A 25,968-nucleotide genomic window follows, 5' to 3' on the forward strand; every position below is an offset into this window, starting at 1 on the left:
TTTAAAGTTATGAAGTCAAATTTCCTCCACTTTGGTGTGGCTTGTACTTAATGACTTACTTCTGACAAATAAATTATAGCTAAAATGACAGTGTACTACTTGGAAGACTAGTGATAAAAGATACTGAGCCTTTCTCCTCCCTTGCTCTCTCTTGGATCCCTCAATTTTGGGGAAGTTATCTGCCCTGCCGCTCAACCAGCCCATGAAGAGTCTCATGGGAACTGAGGTTTCTTTACCACCAGTCATGTAAGTGAGTGATCTTGGAAGTGAACTGTCTAAATGATATCTTGACTGCAAGCTCATATAAGACCCTAGCCAAAACCACTCAGCTAAGCCACTCTTGAGTTCTCGATCTCAATAAACTATGAGGTAAATATTTGTTGTTTTAGGTGATTATTTTTGGGGTAATTAGATATGCAGCAATAGATAATATAGTGGATGAGAGACAAATTGATAGATGATAAATCAGAGATAAGTAGAAAAATTAACATATACCAATAGATTTGCATACAAAAGATATGTTATTACAGAAATATGTTTGAAAATTCAAAAACATATGTAATAATAGAGTGATAGTTACCATTTTATGTAAATTAATTTTGCCACAAATTTGAGGTTTTGGTAATAACCAATTTGATATCAATCTGTGAGCTTTTATTCTCTATTTCATCTTTAGTGTACTTTCTAGATATTCTCAATAATCACATTGAATGAAAATAAGCAAAATAAATCAATGAAAAGTTGTCTGTTCAGTGTAATTTTCTCACTCTCAATATTTGATTCAAATTTTAAATTTAAACATGCATTTTTGAAACTTTTGAGAAAGCTGTCAATTATTATCTTTTTCCATCTTCTGAAGTGCAGTGGCTATAAACGTACTGTGTGGATGGGGAAGACTAAGGCAACATAGCTAGTGAGTGACTAGTATGTAAATTATGGGCTAGCATGTGAATTATTGAACTTGCACTTTATCTTGAATAATAGCATTTAACTTACGGGGTAAACAGCTTTCCATTGCACTGTCTCTGTAGTCCATCTCATAGAGTTTAATATGTTTTTAAAAAAACTTTTGGCCGGGTACGTTGACTCACGCCCGTAATCCCAGCACTTTGGGAGGCTGAGGCGGGCGGATCACGAGGTCAGGAGATTGAGACCATCCTGGCTAACAGGGTGAATGAAACCCCGTCTCTACTAAAAATACAAAAATTACCCGGGCGTGGTGGCGGCACCTATAGTCCCAGCTACTCGGGAGGCTGAGGCAGGAGAATGGCGGGAACCCGGGAGGCGGAGCTTGCAGTGAGCTGAGATCCGGCCACTGCACTCCAGCCTAGGAGATAGAGCGAGACTCCGTCTCAAACAACAACAACAACAAAAATAATAAATAAATAAATAATTTTTTTAAATTTAAAAAAATAAAAAACTTTAAGCAGAGGGATTTTGCTTGCTTTTAGGGCTGTTTCAAGGAAGTCTATTAAAGAGAAACGAAATACAAAATCAATTTCTGAAATTAAAAGTTTAAGATCTATTTTATCTTAGATTATCTGCGTTTCACTAACTATGCTTTGGGTGAATGATCTATCTTGGTATTCCTAATATTATTACTGTGAATGTGAAATATAGCTACTCTGTAATTTATGGTGAATTATTTTTATCTCATTAGGAATTTTGTGTTGAATGAAATGAGTCACCATGTAATCACATTGTTTATCTTAACCAGTGTTTGCTTTAGATAGATTCATATTTCTACGTAATTACAGTATTACATGTTTAAAGGTATGAATAATGCACATTTATTTCTACTCACATCTGCTTTATTTTGATTGTCCAGTACATACTTTTTATGATTTTATCATAATCGGAATCAATTATCATGGTAGGAATCAATTTGTCTGAATGAAAATATTTTTCTTCTAATGCTCATCACTGCCAATAGGATTTGTTTTCCTGCCTTCCTTCCTCCTTCCATTCCTCTTCCTTTTCTTCTTTCCCTTCTTCCTTCTTTCTCTTCAATTCTTTTAATTTATGAGTTTAAACTGACTTTAAATTTCTGTAGTTGGGGATAGGGCATATAGAGAGGACAGAATGTGAGGGAAGAGGCACTTGCGCATTTGTGTGTGGTATCTTTTGAGTTTTTCAATTCCTGTAAATAGACAATAATATTATATAAGTATATGTATAAATAAGTAAACTCTACATGTATATGGAATTCTTCCCTGAATTGACAAAAAAGTATTATTTCCATTTTATAGATATAAATCTTCAGGAACCAAAAGTCTAATTGACTTGTTTGTTTGTATGCTTAGTTCTTCTCAGGGCTTCTTTTTTTTTTTTTTGTTAGACCATGCAGTGATATAAAACTAACCTGAATTATGATTTCCAAGCTACGTTTCTTTCTATTTATTTGATGAATTAGATGTTAATATTCTGTCACCACTTAAATAATTTCATTCTGATTATCATTAAGCAATTGAGTAACCTTACTTTTCTTCCTCTTTATAATCTTCCAATGTTCTTTTTTAAAATTTTTCCTTGAATCACAGGAAAAAATTGTCACGTTTTAGACCTGCCTTACAATAAATGGCTTCTTAGAATCTAGTACTTTCTTTAGCAGACAATCAGTACCTCCACAATTATTTATTTATGTGTTTATTTTTGCCTGTGCTTTAGGTCAATAGCAGAGTGTCCCTGCAAGAAACAAGAGATTTTCCACAGATGAAATGACAGTTGTTAAAATTTGATATGAATCAACTGTTCATAGTCTTCTTCTATTAAGTTATTTAAATCTATGAATTTTTCTATGACATTAGACTGCAGTAAAAAAAATGACATCTGATTTAGCACATCCACATGTATTTAATTATTTTAAGAGTAACGAATAAAGCATACCACCAAGTGTAACCTGCCTCTCTATGGTCTGGCATTTGAATGATTTCAAGAACCACTGCCCTGAGGTCCTCTTTTGTGCTGGTTGAAAATGTGCAGTAATAGGTTCAGATAGACTAATTTGTGCCTAAGTGATAGCTAATATATCTTCCTCCCAGGTAGTATTTAGCTTGATTAAAATGGACAGGTCAACATAAGGCATTTCTAGTGGGAATTTCAAGCACCACTGAAAGCTAATTGAGCAAGACAAAGCTTATCAAGAAGAAAGTACACTTGGAATTACCAAAATTCTAACTGGATGCTCGAAAAAAATTGTATCTGCATTAAATTTGTTACAAGCACTGTGGTCCTTCTCAACTCATGCTCTCTAGGGAGGTGTGTACTTGTGAGTTTAATCTCATTACTCATTAGCAAATTGGAGAAAAGTTGCTGTTGACATGCCACATAATGCAACCATATGTGCCATGTATTTACCAAGTTTGCATTTGATGGACAGAGCTTTTTGAAGAATGCATAAAAATATGGTTAGACTTTTTTTTTTCTAACAGTAAGCAAAGAAATTATGAGTATATGCAACACCTGGGTAAGTCAGTCTAGGTCTTACACAGACTGTGGAAGGTAACAATTATTAGTGAAGAGACCAGGTGGAGACCCCTGCAAACCTAAGTGTGAATGATTTATCAAAAGTCATAAGTTTTTTTCAAATTAAAATTCATGTTTTTGAAAAACAATGTTGTGGGACAAACAAAACATTTCTACTGGCCACACTATATCCACAGATTTCCATTTTGTAACCTGTGACAGAAAATTTCAACTGCAAACTTTCACTTAATTATGAGTATATTATAAAGTACGTTAAATTTCATCCAATGGTAAAGGATGATCCTAGAATATGTAGAATAACTGTTTAATGAATTTCTTTCTGGTCCACTTGTATTTTATTCATGGAAAACAGTTTTGATCTGAGATTTTCCTCTGTAGCTATCCTAATATTACATGTTCGTAATAGCTTTTTGTTTACGAGATTATATGTCCTCCACTAGTGCAGAACCAGGTGAAACTTAAGTTTAATCTGGCATGATTCTTTTTAACACCTGGCTTATCTATTCTCTTTCCTGGGGAAAGGATTAAATGTGGTTTTTTGTTTGTTTGTTTGTTTGTTTTTTCTTATTGATTATATGTCATTAGAGAAAGCTAAGTGCTCTTTATCTAGTATAAGCTAGAATTACTATTTTGTTTCATTTTATTTTACTTTAAGTTCCAGGATACATGTGCAGAATGTGCAGGTTTGTTACATAGGTACACATGTGCCATGGTGGTTTGCTGCACCTATCAACTCATCATCTAGGTTTTAAGCCCCACATGCATTAGATTTTTGTCTTAATGCTCTCCTTCTCCTTGCCCCCCAACCCCTGTGTTGTTCCTCTCCCTGCGTCCATGTGTTCTCATCGTTCAGCTCCCACTTATGATTGAGAACTTGTGGTGCTGGTTTTCTGTTCCTGTGTTAGCTTACTGAGAATAATGGCTTCCACCTTCATCCACGTCCCTGCAAAGGACATGATTTTGTTTTTTGTGGCTGCATAGTATTCCATGGTGTATATGTGCCACATTTTGTGTATCCAGTCTATCATTGATGGGCATTTGAGTTGGTTCCAAGATTTTGTTATTGTGAATAGTGCTGCAGTAAACATACGTGTGCCTTTGGGTGTATACCCAGTAATGGGATCACAGGGTCAAGTGGTATTTCTGGTTCTAGATCCTTGGGGAATCACCACGCTGTCTTCCACAGTGGTTGAATATCCTTTGCCCACTTTTTGATGTTTTTTTTTTTCTTGTAAATTTGTTTAAGTTTCTTTTAGATTCTTGATTTTAGACCTTTGTCAGATGGGTAGATTGCAAAAATTTTCTCCCATTCTGTAGGTTGCCTGTTCACTCTGATGCTACTTTCTTATGCTGTGCAGAAGCTCTTTAGTTAAATTAGATCCTATTTGTCAATTGTGGCTTTTGCTGCAATTGCTCTTGGTATTTTAATCATGAAGTCATTGCCTATGCCTATGTCCTGAATGATATCGCCTATGTTTTCTTCTAGGGTTTTTACAGTTTGGGGTTCAAAGGATATGAACAGACACTTCTCAAAAGAAGGCATTTATGTGGCCAAGAAACATGAAAAAAAATTCAACATCACTGTTTATTAGAGAAATGCAAATCAAAACCACAGTGAGATAACATCGCATGCCAGTCAGAATGGTGATTATTAAAATGTGAAGAAATGATAGATGCTGGCGAGGCTGTGGAGAAATAGTAACACTTTTACACTCTTGGTGGGGATGTAAATTAGAATTATTCTTAACAAGATAACTTTGTGTATCCCTGAATCAGACTTTCTTTGCTTTATAAGCTATCCAAATTTGCCCCTAAAATATAATCTTTATTATATAAAATTATGTAATACAATATATAAGATATATACTCTCCTTTATTATATAAAATATAATCAATTATATCCCATATAATACATACAATATAATCTAATCACCTTCATTGTATAAGACATAATCTAGTCAATCGATTATAGAATATGCCAAAGCACCTGAGAGTGATGCAAGAAAATTTTTCAAAACTGAAATCAAAATAAAACAAAAGAAGAGTGACATATGTAGAGTTACTTGATGCTATAAGCAGTAATGCAGTTTTATATCAAGCAGCTAAACAAATGAAGCTATTTCCACACCCATACACTCTTACTACATTTTTAAACACTTGAGAAATTATGCTGGATAAACCAGTAGCCAAAGTAAAGTGAAAATGAATTCATCTCGTGTCAAACCTCCAAAACTGTTATTTTTCTTTATATTCTCCTGTCTACTCTCCCTCCCCTCATTTCCTTCCTTCCTGCTCTTGCAGGAACATTGCTATCTTACCACTCAGACAAGTCAAGCCTTACATTTTATGTCTCACATATATATATATATATATATATAGAGAGAGAGAGAGAGAGAGAGAGAGAGATGATCCTCTCTTTTAATGACATCCGAAGCATTTTCATAATCTTACTCCAGATTGTCAAATCTCCTAGCACTAAAAGCTCCTGGAAAATTGGCCATTTTTCTCATTCTATGTGTTTTTTTATTTTACTCTTTCCGTTTTCCCTTGTCTCTGATCTTAATTTCTCAATAATTAGAAGCCTACGTTATTGGACTGCTTCTTCTAAAGTCCTTTTACAATTCTCTGCCAGTATTACTGTTACCCGTCTTTTTACTGCTATCACACTTTACTTATGGACTCTTCTCATGTTCTTTCTTGAATATCAAAATGGATGGTTATGTCTCAGGTTTCCTATGAAATTCATTCAGCAATTTGAATGGAAGTGGGTTCATTTTGGTGATTTTTAACAGTACATGGTGGTTCTTCCTTTACGTGGTGGTTCCTCAGTAAGCACTACTTATTATGGTCTGAATGTTTGTCTTTTCCAAATTTATGTGCTGCAACTTTATTACCAGTAGTATAATATTAGGTGATGGGGCCTTTGGGAGGTGATTAGATCATTGGAGCCCTCATAAATGGGATTGGTGTCCTTTTAAAGAGACCTCAGAGAACTGCCCTGCCCCTTCCACAATGGAGGACACAGCTAGAAGGCTCCATCAATGAACCAGAAAACAAACCTCACCTGAATCTTTCATTTGCCAGCCTTCAAAACAGTAAGAAATAAACATTTGTTGTTTATAAGCAATACAATTTTTGGTAATTGGTTATAGCAGCCCAAACATACTAAGACACTGTTTGGATGAACTAGCTTAGATTCAACCAAAATTTAGAAATGGTTTTGTTTGTTTCTATACTAGAAAATTTTTCAAACTTAAAATGCATACACTATGAACTTGTAGATATCAGGGAAATCGCTTAAACGCTTGAGTTCTAAGGCCCAGTAGGTAACTAGCCTAGATTTCATACACAGAATTACAGTGATTTATATGCTCAGGCATTTGTCATCGGACCTCAGTGAAATATCATTCAATTTATCCAAGTATACAGGAGATTTCAAAATGCAGAGGGATTATAAAATGTAAGATCTGTGGAGGATACCCGATTTTAAGAATCAGAAAGAAGAACATAAAAATGTGTCAAACCAAAAGCTTACACCAGAAAATAAAGTAGTACCGAAACAAGGGTTCGCTCTTAGGAGTCTGAAAATCAAGTCAGTAAATATTCATTTTATTTAGTTTCATTTGTCTTATTTATATTTTTGTCTCAGCTTAGTATCAAACGCCGCACTTAGCACATTTAGAGTATTATTCCTTTGATTTCTTAGACAGCATGTATAACATAAATGCTACTCCTCTGCCACTTGGCAAGTGAAGAATCTGAAACTGTGAAAAATCATGAAATTTGACTGAAGTTACACAGCTATTAAGTCGAAATGTCAGCCTACTACTCAGGTTTGATGTTGAAACTTGAGCTTTTAATCACTCATAACCCTGACTCAGAAATCCAGATCAATTGCCTGTAATAGAAGATGTTCTTTATAGTTTGAATTTTAATCTGCTAGTTAAGTCGTGTTTGTGGTTGATCAGCAAATGGCATATTGATAACTTGATACACTTTTCTCCTCAAGTTTCCTCTTCTTCCTTCTTCTGGAGCATTATTTAGAAAAAAGGTGAACTTTAATGTCTAGACCATAGCAAGTTATTCTGGACCATAATCTTCTTTCCATGCTAATGGCTGAAGTTTACCGTATGATATTATGCAGCTCATTTCACCTTTTCCTTTGCCCATTCTAGTTGTAAAGAGCTGTAATGGAACAGGATACTTCTAAAGCAGGAAAAAATATGCATGAAGTATGTGTAGGGGTGTTAGAATAAGACGATCACCTCAGTGATAGGGTTATAGGCCCTCCATTTTTGGCAAGGTTGTTTTTGGCACAACAGTTGTGAAGATAAGCAGATGTTACATATGTTATTTCTAACATTATGTACCCACTGGGTGTTTGTGCGTGTGTGTGTGTGTGTGTGTGTGTGTGTATGTGTACCCATACAGCATATGTGTGTGTGTGTGTTTGTGTATATGTGTGTGTGTGTGTATATATATAGTGTTTATATAAAATACTGAAAGTTATCAATAATGTTTTGCATCAAAAAAGGTTTGGGTGCCAACTGGTATCTTGGATAGGGTACATACCAAGCTGTCAGAATAATATGAACAGTTTGGGAAGGGCACAGGTTAAATGTCAGGATCTCATCGTTTTTTGAAGGCTGGGATTGCAGTAGCCCTTTGTCCTGTAGGATTGTCTGTGGTCTTAGCACTGGATCAGAGTTACCCCTGAGTACACTGGAGTACACTGGGACAGGCCTTAGCTCATGAGTAGCTTACAGACATCCCTGTGAGGTGTGCTCTATTTATTGAAGAGACTGAAATGTGAATGTGCTTCTCATGTTGCACTTTGTTAAAGACTGCCTCCCAGGATCTAAGGCTAGCCGTTCCGTAAAGCAGGGCTTCGCCTTCTGTGAAATCTCAAAGCTGTCTCTGCTCACTTCCGCCTCTCTGGCACCAGGGCCAGGAGGGAGTAATCCATTGCTGTCATTATACTGTGTCCTTCAGCTGATGGTGTTCCTGCTTCTGTGATGGGAACCTCTTGGAAGTGTTTGATTGTAAAAATCTTTCAAACTGCTCTGAAGAATGCTGTGTGTTTCCTTAACTTCATAGCACTAACCACTTCCTAATATATTATCTACTTCTCATCTTTCTTTGTGTCTCAGCTACTAGAATGTAAATTTCACAGTGGCACGGTTTTCCATCTTTTGTCTTGACAAAGGTGACCTAACTGCCTAGCATGGTTAACTGGCATGAGTAGGTTTCTCTAAATATTTGTTAAGTAAACACAGTCCCACTTAGTTGACATAGACTGAGATGTGCCTTATCAACTCTAGGCTGTGATGATTAGGTTTAAGAGTCTCAGGGCGCCGGAGTCCCTTGGAAATTGGCTCTTTCCTCAGAATACAGGTTCATTCTGTCCTTGGTGAAGCTTGACTGTGACCTCAACATAATCTCCAATTATGACCAACAATATAGAGAATTATGGTAGTAACTGCCTCCTTAGTGTAAGTCCACGGCCCTGCCTAGGCCCATGTTTAAAGCCAAATTTCAATAATGTAGTGTATACTGGGTTAGGTAGATTAGAATGGAGACATAAAAAATAATATTTCTGGCCGTGCGGGGTGGCTCACACCTGTAATCCCAGCCCTTTGGGAGGCCGAGGTGGGTGGATCACCTGAGGTCAGGAGTTCGAGACCAGCTTAGCCAACATGGCAAAACCTCATCTCTACTAAGAATAACAAAAATTAGCTGGGTGTGGTGGCGAGTGCCTGTAAGCCCAGCAACTAGGGAGGCTAAGGCAGGAGAATCACTTGAACCTGGGAGGTGGAGGTTGCAGTGAGCTGAGATCACGCCATTGCACTCCAGCCTGGGCAACAAGAGCAAAAAACTCTGTCTCAAATAATAATAATAATGATAATAGTAATATTTCTAATTACTAGCCTACTATAGACACTACTGGGGACCAGACTACTCCTGTTCATTGCCTGTAGACATTTATTATTTTAGCTGGGTGGTATAAGGTTTGATGATGGACTATTCATATCTTCTTGCAAAAGGAGTGAACTATATTACACACCATTAATTATTGAAGTCTTCCACACTCAGATTCTGTGAAAGTCCCCCTTATTTGTTGATGACATAAAGCTCCACCTCTACAATCGTATGCCTTTTTTTAAGGAGTGTCGTGGATCCAAATACTGAGATCAGAGACTCACATAAGTCCAATTAAAAGAACCCTTTACAATGTATTTTACATATATTATAGTTTGTAACTATAAACATTCAACTACCGTTCTGTTAATGGACTTCTAAGAGAAGATGAGTCATTTCTGTGTGTTGGAACCTCCTGTGATCATCATCCAGAGGAAGTTTCATATACGCTGGAAGTCCAGTTTCATAAAACACTACCTAAAAAGTAATGACCTCAAGTGAAGTGTACTCAGTAACTCTAGAATAGGAAGGGTCTTCTGATCTTTGCAAAGATTGCAGAGGCGTCTCTGATGAGATAATTAAGTTCCTCTCTTGATTTTCTGAATTGAACCTGCAGCAATTCATCTTTTTAATCAAGCTGCTAAAGTACAACGGATCTCTGCAGTGATTCCAGATGTCCAGTTCTAGGAAGCATTGTTCTGGGCTTTCAAAATGTAGGAGGAGATCTTTGTAATATTTCAGTCTTTTTGATAAACAAGTCATAAAGAAGAAACCAGTTGTCTGAGATTGCCATAAACTGTAAACTCTTTGACAGTAAAATAAAGAGATGGATTGAATTGGAATACAACCAAATGTACCTGGAGGTTCTGAACAAAGGCTTGTCACTGAAGTAATCACAGAATTGACAGCCAGGCACTCCTTTCCATCAGTTAAGTAAAGAATGAAGTATACTGTTTACATGATTTTATCCCCCATTCTGAATGGAAGAGAAAAGCTTCAGGAACCCTTGATGGCAGAAAAAATGTCCTGTAGAGTCTCCTTGGTAATAATTAGAGCACGTGACTTTATAATCTGAGACAGTAAGAACCCAAACAATTTAACGATGTCTTCAAATATTTTGCTAGATTAGACAGTACAAAAAATAAAAATCAAGAATATGGAAACTATGATGTACAAGAAAGACCATTCAATGTTGATTCTTTCTCTCTCTCTCTCTCTCTCTCTCTCTCTCTCTCTCTCTCTCTCGACAGAGTCTCGCTCTAAGTGCAATGGTGCGGTCTCAGCTCACTGCAACCTCCACCTCCCAGGTTCAAGCAATTCTCCTGCCTAAACCTCCTGAGTAGTTGGGGTTCCAGGCACTCGCCACCATGCCCGGCTACTTTTTGTATTTTTAGTAGAGACAGGGTTTCACCACGTTGGCCAGGCTGGTCTGAAACTCCTGACCTCGTGATCTGCCCTCCTCAGGCTCCCAAAGTGCTGGGATTACAGGCATGAGCCACCGCACCCGGCCCACGTGTTGATTGTTATGTGATTGGTCCACTCACACACATATGGTGAAGAGCTGAGATCCACATATGCAGGCTTGCAGTTATTGGGGGAATCTTAGATAAAAGCATTGTATCTTTGTTCTTGGTTGTTATTTCTATTTAGTTTCCTAATGCCTTGAACTTGTGAGTAAGGGGACTGATTGATGAAGTTTAAAAGCAAAAGTTCAGGACAGATTCACACACATTTAATTATCTTGAAAAACAACTTGGGTAGAAAAAGTGGAACTTACCTGTGAGTCACAGAATGTGTATTTTTTTGCTGTGGATTTTCTACTTTAAAGTATAGGTATTTAATATGCACTAGTAATACTTTCTTCACATCTGCTAAAGTTCTAAGGTAAGTAATAAAATATTGAGGGGATTTTCAAGATGACTGACTAGGAACATCAGATGCCAGTTCTGCTCAGAGCAAAGATCAAAGTTACTGATGAATGGACATTTTCCTAATGGAAAACTAAGGGAGAGAGCCAGGAATTGTCAGAGTGCCCATGGGAACTAGCTGGGGGAAAAAAACAAAAGCAGAGAGAGTCTGGTAGAGACTGACTCTTGAGGTAATCACAGCCCCACAGAAAGGGCAAGTGGGAGAGCTTCTCAGCTTCATCCACCCCTGCAACAACCTGCTGACTGCCAATCTTCTGGGGAGACCCTCCATCCTCAGGACCTAAGGAAACAGTCAGTGGCAATATAGGAACTTGTAGGGTTAGAGAACCAGGTGGCTGGCTTGCAGCTGAGCCTGCCCTCTCCTCAAACATGAACTGAGATGGCAGGCGCCATACTGGTTGTGCACACATGGTGGACCACTGCCCTCCCCAGGGAACCTCCACCTGTGAGTCACTGCACCCTCAATTTTCCCACAAACATACCCACATGACTCTCTCTGACTTTGGCAAGCACAGTGGACTGGTAGGTGCCTGGGGAGCTGTAGGACCCCTGGACATCTACACCTAGGTTTGGGCTGACCCTAAAGGAGAGAAAAGTACAGCTCCGTAAAGCTCCTCTTGGAACAAAGGAAACACAGACGGGGCACCAATTGCCGAATGGGGAGGTACTGATGGCCACGAACAGATATGGAGGGAGGGCCATCACTGTCCCTTGCCCCATTCATTGCTGAAGATGAAGCAGTGGTTCTCCCTGCAAAGGTCATCCTATTTGCACCTGGAGAAAGTGCTCTTCACACTTTTTGTGGTGGCTCCACTGCCCCTGAAAATGAGGATGTGCAGCTTGGACTTACAAAACGAGTGGGGCCCAACTTCCCCTCCCAACAGTGTGGCAGCATCCCAGCAACAGAGGACAGACAAGCCATAGGGTTGTCTGCTGTGGACTGAGAAGAAGAGTCTCTATGCTAAGCCCATTTTGGTGGTAGCCATCAGAGGGGCATATTCATGGTCCACAGCCCCACTGTGGCCAGGAACCAAAGCACAAAAACCATATGAACTGAAGGTCGTAAGTCCTGCAGTAGCAGCGTGTTAGGGAAGAGGATTGCAATCTTGCCTACTCAGGATGAGGAGCTGGTGCACCCCCGCTACCCCTTCTCTGAGACCTCAGTACACTCCAATACAATCTCCCTCTAAACTCCACCCCTAATCAGGGTGGATGCCTCCAAACTTAATCAGCTTACCAGATGACGAGTTGGTTCCTACTCTTAAATGCCGCCTACTGAACTGGAGCCCAGAATTCACCACCAAATAAAAAACCTGCTGCCAGAATGGCTTAGTGCTAGTTTATGTGATAGGATTACTGAGATCTCTGCACCCTCAGCCCAGCAGGACATAATTTGTTGGGTCAAATGTTCAATGGATTGCTACAACAACAGCCATCTGAGAAAGCCACTGCACAGAAGCTATCCACAACCAAAACACTCATTACAGAGCCTTGGGCCCCTGAAAATACCCAGAAATGAATCCAAACAACCATACACAACATAAATCACAGTCACACCCTCAAGGAAAAAATAATTGTTTAAAAGCTACATCCAAATAAAAATTATAAGCAACACACACACACACACATACGCAAATAATTCAGGATGTGAAAGACAAGATAGCTGTATTAAAAAAATGTAACATCTGAAATTTAAATTTCACGAAAGAAATTTCAAAATAAAAGTGGAATTATGAGCAATAGAATAGACCAAGCAGAAGAAACAATTTTAGAGATAGAAGGCAAATTTTTCGAATGAACCCAGTCAGACAAAAATAAAGAAAAATAGAATTAAAAAGAACAAATCCTTCAAGAGATGTAGGATTATGTAAAACAACCAGACCCATGACTTATTGGCATTCCTGAGATAGAAGAAAAAGTGAGCCACTTGGAAAACATAATTGAGGGAATAATAATTCTGAAAAAACTTCCTAATCTTCCTAGAGAGATAGATATCCAGATACAAGAAATTCAGACAACCACCTGCAAGATATAGTACAAGGCAATCATAACCAAGGTAAATAGCTATCAGACTCCAAAGTCAGCACAAAATTTACAAATCTTAAGTCAACAAAGAAAAAAAAGGTACAAATTACCTGTGAAGGAAATCTCACCAGAATAAGAGCAGACTTTTCAGCAGAAATTTCAAAAGCTGGAAGAGACGAGGGGGTTATTTTTAGCCTTCTTGAAAAAAAAAAAAAAAAAGGCAGCCAAGAATTTTATTTCCTGCCAAACTAAGGTTTATAAATAAAAGAGAAATAAAGTCTTTCCCAGACAAGCAAAGAGTAAGGAAATTTGTCACCACCAGACCACCACTACAAGAAATGCTCAAAGAAGTCCTAAACATTGAACTGAAAGGACAGTACTTCCTATAATAAAAGCATATGTAAGTACAAAGTTCACAGATCCTGTAAATCCATTACATGACTGAGACTACAAAGTAAGTAGCTAACAGCACTATCACAAGAACAAAACCTCACATACCAATATTAACCTTGAACTGAAATAGTCTGATTTTTATACTTAAAAGACATAGATTCGCAAATTGGATTCAAAAAAAAAAAATACTCAGCCACCGTCTGTTGCCTTCAAGAGACCCATCTCATGTGTATTGATACCCATAGTCTCAAAAGATTGAAGTTATGTCACACAAATGGAAAACAAAAAAAGGGCAAGGGATACTATTTTTGTATCATATGTAACAGACTTTAAACCAAGAACAGTAGAAAAAAAAATAAAAATAAGAAGAAGGGAATTATATGGTGATAAAAGTTTCAATTCAACAAGAAGATTTAAGTGTCCTGGATATATGTACACACAATATCAGTGTAGCCAGATTAAAAAAGATAACAAATACTACTATACCTAAGAGGTAGATAGCAATCCGAAAATAGTGGAGGACATCACCACCCCACTTACATCTCTAGATCATCAAGGCAGAAAACTAACAAGAAAATCTGTATGCAAATTGAGCTATTGACAAAATGTACCTAATAGATACCTACAAAACATCCACCCAACAACTGGAAAATACTTTTTTTTTCCCCTCATCTGTGCATGGGGCACTCTCTAAAATTGACCACCTGCTTGGTAATCAAGCCAGTCTCAGTAAATTCAAAAAGATCAAAATGATATCAAGTATTTTGTCGGACAACAGTGGAATAAAATTTGAATGTAATACCAAGTGGAACTCTCAAAACCACACAAGTACTATGGAAATTAAACAACCTGTTCCTGATTGACCTATTTCTGAATGACTTTTAGGTAATTAAGAAAGTTAAGAAAATAATAAAAACAATTTTGAAACAAATGAAAATAGAGACACAACATACCAAAATCATTGGGATACAGCAAAAGCTGTGTTAAGATGAAAGCAGTAGTGCTAAATGCCTACATCAAAATGATAGAAAGATCTCAAATTTACAACCTAACATTGCACCTTATGGAACTAGAAAAGCAAGAAAACATCAAACCCAAAGCTAGTAGAAAAATGAAACAGCAAAGGTCACAGAAGAAGTGCATGAAACTGAGATAAAAAAATCATACAAAGGATTAATGAAAGAAAAAGTTAATTCTTTGAAAGGATAAACAAAGGTGATAGATGGCTAGCTAGATTAAGAAAAAAGAGAAGATTCAAATAAGAACAGTCAGAAATGAAAAAGGTGACATTACAACTGATACCACACACAAAAAAGAAATACTCAGAGACCACTATGAACATCTCTATGCATACAAACTAGGAACCTTAGAGGAAATGTGTAAATTCCTGGAAACACACAACCTTCCAAGAATGAACCAGGAAGAAATAGAAAGTCTGAACAGAACAGTAACAAGTTACAAACTTGAATCAGTAATAAATAATCCACCAACCACAGGAAGCCCAGGACCAGACAGAGTCACAGCCACATTCTACCAGATGTACAAAGCAGAGCTAGTACTAATCTTACTGAATATGCTTCTAAAAATCAAGGAGAAGGGGTTTCTTCCTAACTCATTCTATTAAACCAGTATTACCCTGATACCGAAATCTGACAAGAATACACACACATACCAAAGAGAAAACTACAGGCTAATATCCCTGATGAACATAGATGCAAAAATATTCAACAAAATACTTGCAAAAAAAATCAAAAGAATACATCTCAAAATAATAAGAGCTATATATGACTAACTAATGGCCAACATCATACTGAATGAGCAAAAGTTGAAAGAATTTCCGTTAAGAACTGGTTCAGGAACAGAATATCCTCTCTCACCACTCCTATTCAGTAAAGTAGTGAAAGACCTAGCCAGAACAATCAGTCAAGGAAAAAAAAAATAGAAGTCTTGCAAATAGGAAAAGAGGAAGTCAAATGTATTAGTCCATTTTCACACTCCTGATAAAGACATACCTGAAACTGGACAATCAACAAAATAAAGAAGTTTAATGGACTCACAGTTCCATGTGGCTGGGGAGGCCTCACAATCATGGCAGAGGGTGAAAGGCAAGTCTCACATGGCAGCAGAGAGAGAAGAGAGCTTGTGCAGAGAAACTCCCCTTTTTATAATCAACAGCTCTCATGAAACTTATTCACGGTCATGAGAACAGCATAGGAAAGGCCTGCCCCCATGATTCAGTTACCTCCCACCAGGTCCCTTCCACAACAACAGTGGGAATTCAAGATGAGATCTGGGTGGAGACACAGCCAAACCATATTATCAAATTATCCCTGTTCTCTGACAACATGATCCTATACCTAGAAAACACTAATGATTCCTCTAGTGGACTTCCAGACCTGATCAATGATTTCAGTAAAGTTTCAGGGTGCAAAATTAATGTGCAAAAATCAGTTGCGTTTCTATATGCCAACAATGCTCAAGCAGAGAATGAAATCAAGAGCTCAATTTTATTTACAACTGCCACAAAAAAAAAAAAAAAAAAGAATACATTTAACCAAGGAGATGAAAGATCTCTAAAAGGTGAACTAGAAAACGCTGATGAAAGGAATTGTAGATAATACAAAGAAAGAGAAAAACATCCCATGCTCATGGATAGGAAAAATCAATATTGTTAAAATAACTATACTTTCCAAAGTGATCAACAAATTCAATGAAATTCCTATAAAATTATGACCCACATTGTTCAAAAATTTTTTTAAAATTCTAAACTTCATAATGGACCACAAAAGAGCCAACTACCCAAAAATATCCGAAGCAAAAACAACAAAGCCAAAGGCATCACATTACCTGACTTCAAACTATACCACAAGAATATATAACCAAAACAGCATAGTACTGGTTCAAAAATAGATATGTAGATCAATGGAACAGAATAGATAGTGCAGAAATATAGCCACACACCTACAACCAACAGATCTTTGACAAAATTGACAAAAATAAACAATGGGGAAAGGATGCCTATTCAATAAATGACGCTGAGTAAACAGGCTAAACGTATGCAGAAGAATTAAACTGGACCCAACCATGTATAAAAAGGAGCTCAAGATGGATTAAGGAATTAAATATAAAATCCAAAAATATAAAAATCCTATAAGAAAACCTGGGAAAAACTCTTTGGGGCATTAGCCTAGTCAAAGAATTTACGATGAAGATCTTAAAGCAAATGCAACAAAACCAAAAATAGACAAATGGGATTTAAGTAAGCTAAAGATCTGCACAGCAAAAGAAACTATCAACAAAACCCACAGACAACTTACAAAATTGTGAGAAAATATTTGCAAGCTATGCCTCTGACAAAGGATTGATATCCAGAATCTATAGGGAACTTTTAAACAAATCAACAAGAAATAAACAAATAACCCTGTTAAAAACTGGGCAAAGGAAATGAACAGGTACCTCTTAAAAGAAGACATACAAGTGGCCAACAAAGATGTGAATAAATGCTAAACATCAGTAATCAGATAAATGCAAATTAAAACCACAATGCAATAACATTTGACACCAGCCAGAATGGCTATTATTAAAAAGTCAAAAAGTAACAGATGTTGGTGAGGCTGAGATGAAAAGGAAACGCTTATACATCGTCAATAGGAATGTAAATTAGTTCAACCCCAGTGGAAAACAGTCTGGAGATTTCTCAAAGAGCTAAAAATAGAACTACCATTTGACCTAGCAATTCCATTACTCAGTACCTACGCAAAGGAAAATAAATCACTTTTTCAAAATGACACCTGCACTTGTATGTTTATAATAGCACTATTCACAATAGAAAAGTTATAGAATCAACCTAAGTGTCAATCAGTAGTGGATTATATAAATGAAATGTGTGTGTGTGTGTATATATATACCCACACATACACACGCATATATATCATTTTATTATGATCTTTGGCATAAGTGTGTGTACATATATATATACACATATATATTTCACTATATATACATATACACATGTGTATGTGTATATATATATAGTGGAATATATACGTGTGTGTGTGCGTACATATATAGTGAAATACTAAACAGACATTAAAAATAATGCAATCATGTCCTTCACAGTAACATGGAGCTAGAGGCCATTATCCTATGTGAAATAACTCAGAAACAGAAAATCAAATGCCACATATTCTCACTTGTAAGTGGGAGCTAAGCAATGGATACACATGGACACGTAGGTGGACACTGGGGACTTCCAAATGCAGAAAAAGGAGAGGGGGAATGTGTTGAATAATGACCTATTGAGTACTACTCACTATGTTCACCATTTGGGTAATGGGCTCAGTAGAGGCCCAAACCTCAGCATTACTCAATTACTCATGTAACAAACCCTGTACATGTACACCTGAATCTATAATAAAAAATTAAAGTACAAAAGATTGTTTTATTGTTAACACAAGCAGCTCTGTTGTATCAGATGTAATGATTGAATGAAAAATATTAATGAATAAATGAGGGTGTTATTTTGGTTTTGTAGCCTATCATAGAACTCACTGATACGGTAATAGTCACCTTTCTTTAGAATCACTTAGAATAAGTTCAAATGTTTTTGCTTCCTTTTACCACATATTTAAAGAAAATGATTTGATTTTAAAAACCCTTTCAAAAATATAAGTAAAATAATTAACTTTCCTTTTCTGAGGATGAGAGTGGGGAGTAGAGTTGCATCTTTTTATTTGGGAAATTTAGACTTAAACATACTGTTTTTTTACTCTTTCAACTAATTCAGCTACTGTATTCCTACATTATTTAAGAAACATTATAGATGTCTGCATTGTTGCAGCCTCTGAGAATGACCCTGAGGTTTAATAAATTCAGTAAGACGTTGTCTTTTCTCAGCACAAATTGCATTCTAATTAGAGATATGTCCATATAAACAAATAATTATGCCCCAAATGAGCTGTGGAAGCTCATTTGAGAGACAGACATATGCAGGTTTGTTGCATACGTAAACTTATGTCATAGGAGTTTGTTGTACAGATTGTTTCATCACCCAGGTATTAAGCCTAGGTGCCCATTAGTTATTTTTCCTAATCCTCTCCCTTCTCCCACCAAGGAGGTATCCGATGTGTAAACAGCAAATCACCAGGGGAAGCAGTTGGGAAAGGAGTCATACTTCCATGTGATCAAATTTGAAGCATACAACATACTTGAATATTTCATTATGTTTCTTATCATACTAGTTAGATATAAATAAAGCACTTTTGATACTATTTCACTTTTTCTTACAATTGATCAAGAAACTTGGTGACTCCAAGCATACTTATTACATTATAATAAGCTTTGTTTAGTACACAGTGTTCTTCAAATATTTACTAAGGCAATAGACTGTTTTCATTTTGCTTTATAAGAATGAAACTTTAAATTTTGCACTGCATTTCCTATTCCTCACCAGGGTAATAGAGTATTTGAACATTTGCGTATATAATGTCTACAGCTTGTTGTACAACCTTTCCAAGGCTGGTAATCTTAAGCATGTCAATCAACATCATCAAATGCAGGAAAACTAATTTTGCTTAAATAAATTCCACTTCAGTTTGGATTGTGTAAAGATTTTCTCAGTTCATTTGGAGGGAAAAGATTGCAGACACAATTTTGATTGGCAATCTCCACTCAGTGGTATACAAATACGGAGCAATTTTCTTACGTGAAACAAAAAAAAAATTATATACATTTGTCTTTGTGAGCTCCTCTAGATTTAAGAGGAGGGGTTACTATTACAGCATTTAACATTTATTGATTATTTACTATGTGTCAAACACTGATTTAAATTCTTTCTACTAATTCTTAGAAATATCATGAAGCTAGTATTATATGCAGAGTTTTATGTAAGAAAGTACTAAAGACAGAAGGTTTGTTTCTTGCAGTTTATACAGTTAATTGGATACCTCACAGATAGACTCTTGGTTTAATATCCCTTCCTGAGATATCATCTGTGTATCTGGTGAGGAGGGAAAATGAGCTCGTAGACAGCTGTGGCTACCGGTGGGACCCTTAGATTCATGCTCATATTCTGCTCATGGGTTCAGCTGCGGTATTTTTGGCTCTTGTGAACTTCTGACTCTTTGAACTCCTTATTTAGAGAAATTTCTGGTGAACATGTGGTTTGCTCGCATGACTCGGTTTGAGTCAAGGGGCCCTCTCATGCTGCCACAGCACCATCTCAGGTTTTTTTTGTTTTTTGTGTGTGTTTTTTTTTAATTGTTATTATACTTTAAGTTCTAGGGTACATGTGCACAACGTGCAGGTTTGTTACATATGTATATATGTGCCATGTTGGTGTGCTGCACCCATTAACTCGTCATTTACATTAGGTATATCTCCTAATGCTATCCCTCCCCCCTACCCCCTCCCCACAATAGGCCCCGGTGTGTGATGTTCCCCTTCCTGTGTCCAAGTGATCTCATTGTTCATTTCCCACCTATGAGTGAGAACATGCGATGTTTGGTTTTCTGTTCTTGCAATAGTTTACTGAGAATGATGGTTTCCAGCTGCATCCATGTCCCTACAAAGGACATGAACTCATCCTTTTTTTATGGCCGCATAGTATTCCATGGTGTATATGTGCCACATTTTCTTAATCCTGTCTATCACTGATGGACATTTGGGTTGATTCCAAGTCTTTACTATTGTGAATAGTGCTGCAATAAACATACGTGTGCATGTGTCTTTATAGCAACATGATTTATAACCCTTTGGGTATATACCAAGTAATGGGACGGCTGGGTCAAATGGGAACAGCTCCAGCCTTCAGCTCCCAGGGTGAGCAACACAGAAGAGGGGTGATTTCTGCATTTTCAACTGAGGTACCGAGTTCATCTCACTGGGGCGTGTTGGACAGTTGGTGCTGGTCAGCAGGTGCAGCCCGACCAGCGAGAGCTGAAGCAGGGCAAGGCATCGCCTCACCTGGGAAGCACAAGGGGGAAGGGAATTCCTTTTCCTAGCCAAGGGAAACTGAAACACACAACACCTGGAAAATCCAGTCACTCCCACCCTAATACTGCGCTTTACCAAGAGTCTTAGCAATCAGCACACCTGGAGACTATATGCCACACCTGGTCCGGAGGGTCCCACGCCCACGGAGCCTCCCTCATTGCTAGCACAGCAGTCTGAGATCTAACTGCAAGGCGGCAGCGAGGCTGGGGGAGGGGCGCCTGCCATTGCTGAGGCTTAAGTAGGGAAACAAAGCCTCTCTGGGAAGCTCGAATTGGGTGGAGCCCACCGCAGCTTAAGGAGGTCTGCTTGCCTCTGTAGACACCATCTCAGTTTTTATTGGTGCTGAGGATTTTTCGGAGTTCAGCTCCATGTTCCATCCCACTCCTGGCTGCTGTGCACCTCAAGGTCAGTCACTTATCTCTTACCAAGGACTTTCTCACAGCAAGTCTAGTGACGGAAGCTACATTGTGCTGCATGGAGTTTGGGTTTGGGGACATTGCACCTTCCCACACCACACAGGAGCCAAGAATTACTCAACAGCATGACACTATTTCTCTTTTGGACTTACTGTGCCACAGTGAAATATTTTCTTTGCTTCCTCGCAGTGTTTAACACTGATGCAGGATCACCGTCTTGGGAGTCGCCTCATGCTGTTTTCTCTCTCTCAAACACATGCATTCACATTCACACACACACACACACACACACACACACACACACACAGCCAAACAAAATTGTGAGCTCCAATTTCTTTATATCAGCCTTTCTCTCAATATGTGGAAAACCTCTCACTGTTATTGTAGCTCAAGCTGGGAAGCCATTGTACACAAGAATATATCTGATATCCCCATAATCCTCTCTTCCGATTCACTCTGCTTCGTAGGAGAAGGGATGGACTGTTTGTTGCCTCTTCCAATCTGCAAGGAATCCCCCAAGGTTAATTTTTTTCTTCATTCTGAGAAGGTACCAAGTTTGCCTCTTCACTTAAATTCTTTAGCAACATCAACAGAATAACACCAAGTATTTTGGAGATCGAAAGTTGATTCAGGCTAGGAATTACAGTCTAAGCACAGGTGCACTTAAATCTAACTATGGATCTTTCAGAAACAGATAAACCTGAACCCTGTCCCCACATGTAACCTGAGATTGTTAGACCAGAGATCCTGGAGACACCTTCAGGCTAGAATTATCCAAGATTCTGAGATGCCTGAAATACTTTCACTGAAAAACATAAACAAAAGGTTGTTTCTGTATTTAGCCACTCAATTCATTTGCCGTTTTAAAACTTATCTGTCATTCTTTCCCTATGTTTATGAATACTTTGGAGTACATTCTTTGTAAACTGTGTTTTCTTTGTGTAATACTTAATCTTGGTACTAAACATAAATGTCTCTGGCTATAATATAAAGAGCTCCTACAACTGATTGGAGGCCTGAGAAACAGAATTGCTGTTTACTACTTAAAACATTTAAATGGTTGATTTTATGGAAAGTGGGAGTTTTTCAGCCTGGTGAAATATTTTTCCTATGGCTACATCACAGCAAACTTCATCAGCAGTTGAAACACATCTCCTCAGTGAGTCTATGCATGGCTTTTGAATGAACCGATTAATTAATGAGTAAAATTGTTGGATATTTCTTTGATTACAGATGTCGATTTTATTTGAGTAATCACTGTTACCATGTGCTACAGAAAACCTACACATGCCTTGTAAAATTCTTTCTAAATTGTTTATTTTAAAGAAGGGTATGCCTTTAGAAATATTTTGGAATCTGTAATGTAAAGTTCATGTTACAGTAATTTTATGATTGGCGCTAAACAGAAGAAATGAGTATATTCTCACATTAATGGTAACATCTTTCATAGGTCTCTCATTTTGGTGCTTCTAATTAAAACCATTATTTTTCTAATGTGGAAGAGGGCGTTTTCCTTTTTTTTCCTACATTATTTTGTAGTAGCATTTGCAGTACTCTGATCAAGGTTTCACATTTTCTGACAATGTACATCAAAGTTTACTATTAAGCAATGTAAGTGTTGAATATCTAGTAGTATCATATAATTCACGAAAGAAAGGAAGGCAAAACCTTCTGACTGAACCTTTATGTATCAGATATATTTGATTTCTGATTTGTCAGGTTTATAAACAAGGTTTATGCTAACCTTAATCTGAAGAGAGACTACCTACATTGGGGAAGACAAAGCGCTTATATAAGCGTCTGGAGACTTAAGTATTAGGCACAGTGCAAACACTCCTATAATTTAGTTTAGTACTGCATAATATTAGTGGTGATAAAAAAAAAAAAAACTTACACTATGTCCTATGTTGGCTTCATCAGGGCAGCTAAATAACTTACATGTCTAAGTGTTGCCTATTTAAATAAACTTGGATTGGATGTAGAATTTGGGATTAGCTGCCTCTTCAAGATATTTTAGTTCTAATTAACTATCACTCTCAAAGTAAGTGATGAGTGACCTGTTCCTGGTCTCATAATGTACTCAGGGCCTAACTACCACATAAGCACAGATTGGTTGACTAATCTCTCGGACAACATTCCCCAGCCTAACTGGCATTAAGATATATTTCCTACTTTTATTTACTTTAAATGATAGAAGACAAAAAGGATTTACTTTAAAACAAAAATATGAGACAGGTGGTCATATTGCTTACTGGTTTTTAAATATTAAAGTAATGATTTTACTTTTACTGATTAATTGCTAGGTATTTCTATGCAATAATGTTTATTTAATTATGTTTGGAGTTGTAACTTCTATATTTACTTCTTAAATGTATTGCATGCTACTTAATTCATACAGTGCATTTTAGGAAAATAATCATTTCTCTCCCTTTTCAAAACAAAAGCATATTAAAGCAGCATAAGCCTCATTTCATAAACATTTCCTTTATAGTATGACATATTTCACTTTAATTTTTTGGTGAGCCCAGGTTTCTACATGCTTGACATTTGGGAGATTTTCAAAATATATTTGATTTTTTTTTTTTTTTTTTTTTTCAGTTTTGTGGCTTGATGTCTGATGGGCTTGTAACAATTATGTAATACATTGCCTGACCATCATGGCCTTCCCTAGTTCATCATCTCTGCACTTTTTAAAACAGATATTCTAATCTTCTCTTTTAGTTCTTTCTTTTATTTGAACCTTATTTTCCCTTTTTATTCACATGGCCTCTTTTGGACATCAATTAATTTTTCAGTACTGATTATTTCGATGACGTTTTTGTACATTTTATGTTCACATGTGACGTGTATATTTGAAATGAAAAACACACACATGCTACTGAATAAAGCAAGTCTACTGAGAATGATATAGATTTAAAATTGTTTTCTATTGAATTCAACTTTTAAACCCAACAAAAGTCTAAAAAGAACGTATTTAATTTTTGTTTTATTTTTGCTAAAGTACATATTCATTTATGCGCAAATATTTTCGCTTGTATTTTCTTCCAGACCTGTGCTGGGTTTATAGACTAAGATTAATGAGGCAGACATTGTCACCATTTTCTGAGAACGTATCATCCAGTGGAGAGACAAATGTGTGAATAAAATTACATATATGTTATGTGCTCCTAGAGAATAGTACAGAAACTAAAAACAAACAGCCTTCTTCAGTTTTAGATTAATTTTAACTTAAATAGCACCCTAAATTATTTTGTATAGGGTAATATCATGTCTTTAAATTTTCTTTATGTTTTCTGAATATTAAAAATTATGTAACACTTATCAAGCTGTTTCTGTGCAATGTGTTATATGCTGTAAGAAAAAGTATTACAGGATTTTAGAAGACAATGAAAGGCTATTTGGAGTACTATTCAGAAGGCAATGTGGCTATTTGGAGTACTCATGTATAACTGATAGGAATATTCATAGTTGAGAAAAAGGAAAGAGTTCTAATAAATAAGGAACAAAACGTAAAAGGAAATAGAGTGGGGCCTTTAGCAAAATGTCCTGATAGTTTACTATTTTTTGTTTTTTTTTATTTTGATTTTGTTAGAATTAAGTTCTAGTAAGGTCAGGTGATGCCCAGATTGTTAAAAACCTTAAATGGTAAAGTGTGAAGGAGTTTGGGTTTTATTTATGTACAATGGGAAGTATATTTGTCCTAGAGATTGTAGACATATTAGACTGCCATAGTCCAACCCAATGCTGATCATATTTTAATGTGTGCTGAAATCAACTTAAATTATACATTGTGATTACTCTGAAATGGCACTTGAGATTCTGCACTATCAAGAAGCTTCTAATTGCAGTCACTAGTATTGGACTTGTAACCCCTTTCTGAGTAGTAATGGTTAGCATCTGTAAGTTAATTACTTAAACATGAGACTCCTTGGCCTTACACCAGATATATTGAATCAGAATTTCCAGGGATGAGACCAAAACTAAATTTAAAAACTACACACATATACCAGAAACACACACACACACACACACACACACACAAACTTCCTCAGATGTTTCTGATAAATTCAATACCTGACCTTACTCAATTTTGCAGAATATTCACTGGACCAGCCTAGCAATGGGGAGACTAAAACTAAGCAAGAATGCAAAAGAGAGGCATATTTAAGGGACATTAAAAAAAGAGTGAGTTAGATTTTTTGAGTATTTATATTTGGGACAAGGAGATATAATCTTATACATTTCTTAATTATCTGGCAAATAGGCTCAGTGGATAACCGTTACATCGCTGAAGATGAGTAATAAGGAATAAGGTAAGACAGAAAGAGACTGCTCTTGAGTTTTGATATGCCAAATCTGAGAGATGTAAATTTTTCAAAGTAATATAGTATTTAATGTATTAGCAAATATGTTTCCAGACTCCAAAATGATAAGAGGGACATGCATTCACACACACACACACCCACACACACACACACACAGACTAGGGACATGCATTCACACACACACACACACACACACACACACACACACACACAATCTGTAATTAAAATATAGAAAAGGTGATTAAGGGATAAGGAGATGGTGACCATATAGAAGCTGAGTCTCAAGTGCTTGTGAAGGACCAAACAAATGGCTGCATTCAAATCTGGTTTCACCATGTATTGGCTGAGTGGCTAGTAGCAATAACACAATCCTTTGCCTCAGCCTTCTCATCTCTAAAATAGGAGTGAAATAGTATCTACTTGATAGAAATGTTTGAGGAATAAAGTAGTTACTGTGGGTATGCATAGTAAATATCATATGTG

The 25,968-nt window shown here is 36.8% G+C and overlaps 1 protein-coding gene across 6 annotated transcripts in view; it reads left to right on the top strand.

The window, feature by feature from the left end:
• The window catches only part of LOC105498550 (neural cell adhesion molecule 2), a 569,177-nt gene that overhangs the window by 270,824 nt on the left and 272,385 nt on the right, over positions 1-25,968 (top strand). The window contains exon 1 of one of the 6 annotated variants that reach the window (XM_011770696.2): positions 21,098-21,149. The exons of 4 other annotated variants lie outside the window; for them this stretch is intronic. In XM_011770696.2, the coding sequence (XP_011768998.1) occupies positions 21,113-21,149 (37 nt within the window). In that variant the 5' untranslated portion in view covers positions 21,098-21,112. Of the gene's footprint in view, positions 1-21,097; positions 21,150-22,255; positions 22,320-25,968 lie in introns of those variants that run through there. One more of the 6 variants, XM_011770695.3, reaches the window with a different exon arrangement.

Source organism: Macaca nemestrina, chromosome 4, assembly GCF_043159975.1.
Source record: "Macaca nemestrina isolate mMacNem1 chromosome 4, mMacNem.hap1, whole genome shotgun sequence".
NCBI classification, from domain to species: domain Eukaryota; kingdom Metazoa; phylum Chordata; class Mammalia; order Primates; family Cercopithecidae; genus Macaca; species Macaca nemestrina.